The 7540-nt window shown below is 53.6% G+C and overlaps 1 protein-coding gene across 1 annotated transcript; it reads right to left on the reverse strand.

Annotated features, from left to right (window-relative positions):
- Window positions 1-610: 610 nt before the first annotated feature.
- Window positions 611-6328, reverse strand: MRPL37 (mitochondrial ribosomal protein L37). Its single transcript, XM_009908032.2, has 7 exons — window positions 5932-6328; window positions 4910-5093; window positions 4249-4364; window positions 3118-3303; window positions 2510-2667; window positions 1789-1992; window positions 611-795 (listed from the first exon to the last, which is right to left on the reverse strand). Exons 1-7 carry the CDS (start codon window positions 6326-6328, stop codon window positions 718-720), a joined length of 1323 nt encoding a protein of 440 aa, XP_009906334.2. The 3' UTR covers window positions 611-717.
- Window positions 6329-7540: the final 1212 nt, after the last annotated feature.

Consider the following 7540-nt stretch of genomic DNA (forward strand, 5'->3'; position numbering starts at 1 on the left):
CGCTTCCTGCTCACTTAACTCTGTGTGGCAGGAAGAGATTCTGCCTTTGTATTTTTAGCAGAAAATCCCAGCTAGCAAAGGTTCATGCTACATTCTCCACCACTCTCCCAAAATGGATAGGTCCCTTCATGCAGGCTGGGGGGATGAAAGGGCTGCAGCTCTATAGAGCCAACAAAGCCAGCTCAACGATTAAGAGCTTTGGGAACTAAGCGCAGGGCAGCAGGACACATCCTGAAGTAGGCAGGAGTCAAACAAAGCCAAAGCCAGGCAGAATGAAAAAGGCTCCCGGCTCAGGCTCCCCTCTTGAAGCTTTGTCAGGCTCCTCCACACACACTGCATTCAGAGGTCCTCAAAGCAGCCTGGGAAAAGAGGCTGGAGTCAGCTCTGTGCAAAAGCACCCCGAGAGCAGGCCCTGCGCAGAGGAATAATGCCTGGCTCAGGCTCTGTCTAGGCGAGGCTGGAGGAGTGCTGGAGGATGATGCATTTGATGACTCTCTCTAACCTGAATCCAGAGGCGAGCCCCCAGAATGAAAAGACTTTCTTCAGGCACAATTTAGTTTAGAAGAAGATTTTAATTTTTTTTGGCTTTCACTAACAATGTAATTTCCATTGTTCTTTTTTCAAGTCAGTGAATCCACCTTCCTGTAGCTGTGTGATGGCTCTGGCCAAGAGGAGCAGCAGGTACAGTTGGTGCAGCGCTTTCAGTGGAGCTGAATTTCACACAGTTCCATGCAGATACAGTGCCAGAAACTTCTTGAAGGTGTCTGGCTGAAAGCCATAGATTCCAGCGGGCTTCTGCAGAGGAGAAGACACGGCTGCTCAGTTTGCAGTCAGCTGATTCATGCAGCCCAACAACGGCTTGCAAGAGGCTTAGGGAAGGCTTCAGACCTGGGAGCTTGCAAACTGTGCCCTCTCTCTCCCCAGATGGCTTTGTGTGTGGGCACTCCCAATGGCACCGAGCTCAGACAGCAAAAACCCTGTGCCCATCACAGCGAGATGCCCTCCCGGCGTGACCAGGGCTGACAGCACCCTGGCTCTGCTTCCTCTGCAGTGCAGCTCACGGTTGCATGCAGGCACTGCCTTCAGCAGAGCACAAGCTGATCTTAACCCAGGGCGTTACGAGATGGGGAGACACCACATTCAGGGAAGCACTAAGGCTGGAAAAGCCCTTCAGGATCATCAAGTCCAAGATGGGGTAACCCATCTACCATGGCCACTAAACCATGTCCTGAAGCACCACAGCTACAGCTTCTTGAACACAGCCAGGGATGATGACTCTACCACCTCCCTGGGCAGCCTGTTTCAACCCCTCACCACTCTCCTTCAGTAAGGTTTTCCCTAGTGTCCAACCTTAACCTCCCCTGGCACAACTTCAACCCATTTCCTTTCATCCTGTCACTGGTCACTTGGGAGAACAAACCAACACCAGCCTCACTCCAACCTCCTTTCAGGTAGCTGTAGAGAGCAGTAAGACCTCCCCTCAGCCTTCTCCAGACTAAACAACCCCAGCTCCCTCAGCCTCTCTTTATGTGATGCCCTCCAAACCCTTCACCAGCCTCGATGCTCTTCTCTGGACACACTGCAGGACCTTGGCACAAGGCCTGCACGCTATGGGGTACCCTCAGCACCACACATACTCCCTGCCAGTGACACCTGCTTAAGAAAGAACGAGGACAGTGCTTGCTGTCAGGTCCCTACAGCTGGTTTAAAGCTAGTGCTGCAGCTCTATGCCAGCCCCCAAAGGTGCCAGGGCAGCGTTTCCAGGGCCATTTCTCAAGTTCTCCTTACCGTAACAACTCTCTTCTTGACTTCTGGGACACACTGGGCTTTTTCATACAGGTTCTGGTCAGAGTCAATCCAGACTAGGTTTTTGATGCCCTCGTTAGCGACGAGGTCTGTTGTGTTTAACTGGAACACCATGAACTGGAACTGCTGCCCGTCTGTGCCAACGCTCTGCACCACTACAGGCTGCTCCAAAACCTTGGGATCATTCTAGGAAAAGAAGGGAGTTGGGGGGGTGGGGAGGGGGGAGGAGAAGACTATTTAAAAGGCCAGTTACTACAGAAATGGGAGGAGTGCTTGCTGATTCTGCATCTTCTACTTGGTTTGAAGCCAAGATTTTAATAAATGTATTGTTACCTTGCCCAGAAAATTACTCCAGTCAAACAAGTTTTGAATGTAGATTTTGTATTTTAATTAAAATGCCTCCTTTGGCCAGCAATAAAATATCAATTTACATACTGAGCTGCCAGGTGGGTTAGAGTTTTACAGTTGAACCGACTCCCTGGTTCCCACCCAGTTACCACTGGGTTGTGATGGGTTTTCTGGATCACCAGGCATCAGTAACCATACCTGAAGGTCAGAGTTAGACCTCCAGACTGGGAAGCTCAGCTCTGAAACCAACTCCAACATGCCCCAGCAAGGGAGTCTCATGACTCTTTCCACTAGCTGCAGCAGTAGAAAGAACAAAAGGCCTAGCAAGGCGGCAGCAGCAGCCTGCAATACGCACCCCGTAGAGCACCTTGGCCTTTGCCAGTGCGTTGCCAAAAGCAAACATCAGCATCTTAGCTCGAAGCTGTTCTGGTCTGAACCTGTTGGTGCGAATGTTGGCCGACTCCAGGAAGAACAGAGTGTGAGGATGAGAGTATGGGTAACCATCTCTGAAACCTGAATCGTGTCAGAAAACACAGAAAACATCTGGTTGGAAGAGACCTCCACGCTCATCCAGTCCAACCCTCCTCGACCCAGCCCTACACCATGTCCTTTAAGTGCCAGGTCCGCACACTGCTTGAACAGCTCCAGGGATGGTGACTCCAGCACAGCCCTGGGCAGCCCATTCCAATGCTTGAGAACCCTTTCAGTGAAGAAAAAACACAGCCAGTGTTTTCTCCCCTAGCTTCAGCAACTGCTGAAACAATTTGACAGGATTTAAGCTCTTCTCCACAACATACCAACCCTGGTCTGGAGTGCCTGCAGTGCACAGCCTGTGCCTGGCTCCCCTATTCCCTCATTCCCATGCACTCCCTGCCCATAGGTGTCCAACAGAAGGGTGAGGGCTGCAGGCCAACTGCTGTTCGTTTGCTCTGACAGAACATTGTCACCAGCAGCCCGATCTACCTGTGTCATTGAGCTCTTTGTACACATTCACTTCCTGAAGATCAATGGTAGGAGCAATGGGATAGAAGGTCTCCAGAACATGTTCTTCAGTGGCCAGTATCTCCTCCTTGGAGGCTACTGGTGGTATTGGGGCCATAGAGTTCAGAAGCATTCCATTCTGGCCTCGGACCTGAAGGAGAATGGATTCTGGGGAGGGAAATTAAGCTACATTTAAACACTGCCAAAATAAGATTAGGAAAAGATGTGCTTCTCTTTCAGGCAGCAGCATTTGAGCAAGCTGTTGTTCTGCAAGGCTCACTCCCTCCCCCTCACTTCCAAACTAGCAGCTCAGCTGGAGGTTCTTGTCTAAAATCCCAACCTCGATTGCTGGTGTTAGTTTCTTAACAACAATACTGACTTTGGTCATCCAAAAAACACCAAACCATCAGTTCCAAGACACTGGTTCTGGTTCTCCAGCCACCTTGTCACAGTATTGTCTAACACTTCAACAATCTCCTCAAGGTAAGCACCCTGCCACTCTTCTTACTTAAAAGAGGGAGAATGACTTGGTCCAGAAATCAAAGAATTGTCAGGGTTGGAAGGGACATCAAGGATCACCTAGATTCACCCCTCCTGCCATGGGCAGGGACACCACACCAGATCAGGTTGCCCAGAGCCACATCCAGCCTGGCCTTAAAACCTCCAGGGATGGAACTTCTACAACCTCCCTGGGCAACCTGTTCCAGTGTCTCACTACCCTCATGATGAAGAGCTTCCTCCTGTCTAATCTAAATCTCCCCTCCTTTAGCTTGGATCCATTCCCTCTCACCCTATCACTCCCTGACACCCTAAAAAGTCCCTCTCCAGCTTTCTTGTAGCCCCCACCCTTCAGATACTGGAAAGCCACAATAAGGTCTCCTCAGATCCTTCTCCAATCTGAACAATCCCAACTCCCTTAGCCTGTCCTCACAGGAGAGGAGCTCCAGCCCTCTGATTATCCTCATGGCACTTCTCTGGACACGTTCCAGCACCTCCGGATCTTTCTTGTAATAGGGCTTCATTTCTTCCAGGTCCTCAGCCCGGAGAGTGGCTTTGTTACCCCTCTTCTACCACCAAAAAGAGCTGTATGCTTCCATCCTACGAGCCACTGACCTCTTTCCCACGTAGCTGCTATCATGTACTTCCTAGCCAACATCCTCTTAGCCAGAGCAGGATACTTCATGGCCATTAACCGACACAAGTGTAACAAGTCTTCAAACAGGACAGGGCTTTAGAATGAGAAAACACAGCAGAGTTACACAAAAAATGGGATTAGAATGGCAGGCAGATGCTGCTGGGACACAAATGCTGTAACATTGCTGTGTGTAAAACTTACAGCAGCAGAGCATTTCCAAACAGTTAACAGAGACTTCAAGTTAACATCCCACACCAGTCCTTCTTGGCAGAGGAAATGCTTATCATTTGTTATTTAAAAAACCTGACATTCTGCATCAGCTAGAAGTAGGTCTCAAGTTGAAAGACCTTGGCCTGAAAGCAGCTTGAATGCAGAGTATGTGTTTACAGTGGTACTACTATCAACATCCACCACTGGAGTTTTGCAGTACAGTTGGTTTTGGTTGTTTCACAAGCTGAACAACCTGATATAAAGGGCCTCAGTGAATCTCCCAACAGCAGATCTACGCATGACTTCTCTTTGTAGTGTAAACCCCTCTGGTCCTTATGTTACTTGATTAATGACAGGCTTAAACCTCTGGCTCTTGTGTTACCTGATGCTTACACTAAAGCTGTAACCCCCCTCTGACCAAGGACTTACCAATAATACTCTCTGTTAGGAGCAACTTCTCTCGTGTTCCAGAACCGTGCATGGGAGATGGCATGCTTCACCCTCTCCTCTTGGTTCTCCAGCTGGTGAGCTGGGTTGTCCATGATGCTGAGCACTGATGGAGGCAAGCCTTCCACCAGCTTTGTCTTGGTAAGCCACAGTGCTTGCCGAACTCCTTGGAACAAAAACCAGGAAATTCATTTATTACTGAGGCTGCTGGGCAGGCTGGCAACAGGCTGATGGTGCAGTTAGCTCATGAGGCAGGGTGGGCTCTGCAGCACCTCTGGTTTGATACTCTGTGCAAGCAGAAGTCTTGGCTGGTGGGGAAGGGTGAGTGCTCGAACACAGAATCACAGAATGGTTGGGGCCAGAAGGGATGTCTGGAGATCTAGTCCACCTCATTCTGCTAAAAATGGTTCACCTCAAGCAGGCTGCACAAATCATGACCTGGTGAGTTCTGAACGTCTCCAAAGGAGACTCCACCGCTCTGGGCAGCCTGGCCCAGTGCTCTGTCACCCTCAAAGGGAAGAAGTTTTTCCTTATGTTCAGACAGAACTTTCTGGTTGCAGTTTGTGCCCATTGCCCTTTATCCTGTTGCTGGCCACCACTGAAAAGGGATATTTGCCCTTCAGCTATTGAGAAGATGCCCTCTCGGTCTGCTCTTCTCCAGGTTACACAGCCCCAGGTCTCACAGCCCTTCCTTGTCAAAGGAATGCCGCTGCAGCCTCATCACCTTTGTAGCCCTCCGCTACACCCTCTCCAGCGGCTGTCTCTTTTGAACTGGGGAGCCCAAAACTAGACACGCTCCTCTAGATGTGGCTTCACTAGGGCAGAAGGGGAGGGGGAAGAATCCCGTGTGACCTGCTGACCACACTCTTCTCAGCACACCCCAGGATACCACCGGCTTTCTGGGCCACGGGAGCACGCTGCGGCTCCTGCTGGGGGATCGGGGAGGGGGCAGAGGCGGGGACCTGGGCCAAGTAGAGGCCGGAGGCAGGGCGGCGGGCCGGTACCTTCCAGCATGGGGACGCGCTGGTGGCAGACGAAGCAGACGCGCTCCTTGTAGAGCGGCATGTCCTCGTAGCGCGGCCCCCGGGAGTGCCAGGGGTCATGCCAGCCGCGATCCCAGGGCGGGAAGCGCGGCCGGGCCAGGCCGGGCACATAGTGCTGTCGCCCGGCGTACGTGATGGTGTCCAGCTCCACTTGCTCCCGCACCGGCCGCTGCTCCACCATCTGGGCCAGCACGTCCGGCGGCGGCCCGCGAGTGGTCCAGGGCGTGCGCGGCAGCGGGCCGCGGTTGCGCCGCGGCACGGCTCGGGTGTTAATGCCGCGGGCGAGGACGCCGCAGCCCCGCACCGGCGGCACCGCCGCCGCCGCCCGCCTCAAAGCCATCGGCCCCGCCACCGTCATCCTTCTCCGGCCGCCGCCGCCCGCTCAGCGCCCGCCCGCCGCCATCTTCCCGCGCGCGGCACGGCGGGAGCGCGGCGGGCGGGCGGGCCGGCGGGCGCGCGCACGCTCCCTTGGGTGACTGATGGCGGCGGCGGCCAATGGCGAGCAGGCGCCCCGCGGTAAGGGAGGGTCGGCAAAGGGCCCAGCGGCGGCGGGGTGGGTGCAGGGTGTGTTGGTAAGTCAGGAGGCGGGCAGTTGAGGGATGGGCCCTGCCTTCGTGGGGCTCGGGGGCTCCTCCTGTGCGGCCCAGCTTGGCCCTGTGCCCCGGGGCCCAGCTTGCGCCCGAGTGCCCCCCGCGGCTCAGGCACAGTAAGTGCTCGAAACTCGGTAACTGGCCAGGTCTGGGGGTCCCGCGCTCCACTCGCGGCCTGGTCGGAGTTGAGGAGGGGGCCTCGACAGCCCTCAGAGGAGCTGTGACTGTTGAGGATACCTTAGGCCCACTCAGGGGGCACGGAACCATCGGCCACTGTGCGTAGCAGGACCCCTCTCCTTTTGGTCCTTTTCTTCCCCCATAATGTGTTGCAGAGGTGAAGGTTTGTTTATTAATTTACCTTGAAAATGAAGCTGCTGTAAGCGCTAAGTCTTCCCCTCCAGAGCCTCGTTACCTGTGGCTTTATCATTTCCTCTGGCCTGCCTTTCGTTTAAGTGTCAGAGGTGCAAATGTGCTGGGAACGGGGTTAAGCCAACCACTGAGTCCTCGAGAGGTCTGCATCATGATTCCGTTTTGAGGAGCGTTGTGTAGGTACAGCTCTGCCCGAAGCAAGGGTAATGCAAGGATAAAAGTCATGCTGCAAGGATAAAGGGCACACTGCCCGTGCTTCCTGCCCTTTCTGATACGTCTGTATTTAAAGCCAGGCTCAAATCTGGTTGTAACTGGCGCTGATTTGCCTGTGACTTTAGCACGTTTTGCTCTGAGCCCCACTTTCAGCTTGCTGCCCTCCTCCCATTTCAAACCTGTGCTCCAGAAGGCCGCATCTCGGTGGCTGGGGTTTACCTGTTCTCATGGACTGAGCTGCAGATTTCCAAGGTCTTTCTGCTCCAGGTGACCAAGCCACCCCTTTGCAGGAAATCACCACGGCAGAACGAGCAGGAGTAAGGGTGTGCCTGCTGCTGCTGGAGGTAGTTTTCACTGGGCAGCAGAGTCTGAGGCTGGGCTGGGGTCTTGCTGTGCAG

This window comes from Dryobates pubescens, chromosome 11, assembly GCF_014839835.1.
Source record: "Dryobates pubescens isolate bDryPub1 chromosome 11, bDryPub1.pri, whole genome shotgun sequence".
In the NCBI taxonomy this organism is placed as follows: domain Eukaryota; kingdom Metazoa; phylum Chordata; class Aves; order Piciformes; family Picidae; genus Dryobates; species Dryobates pubescens.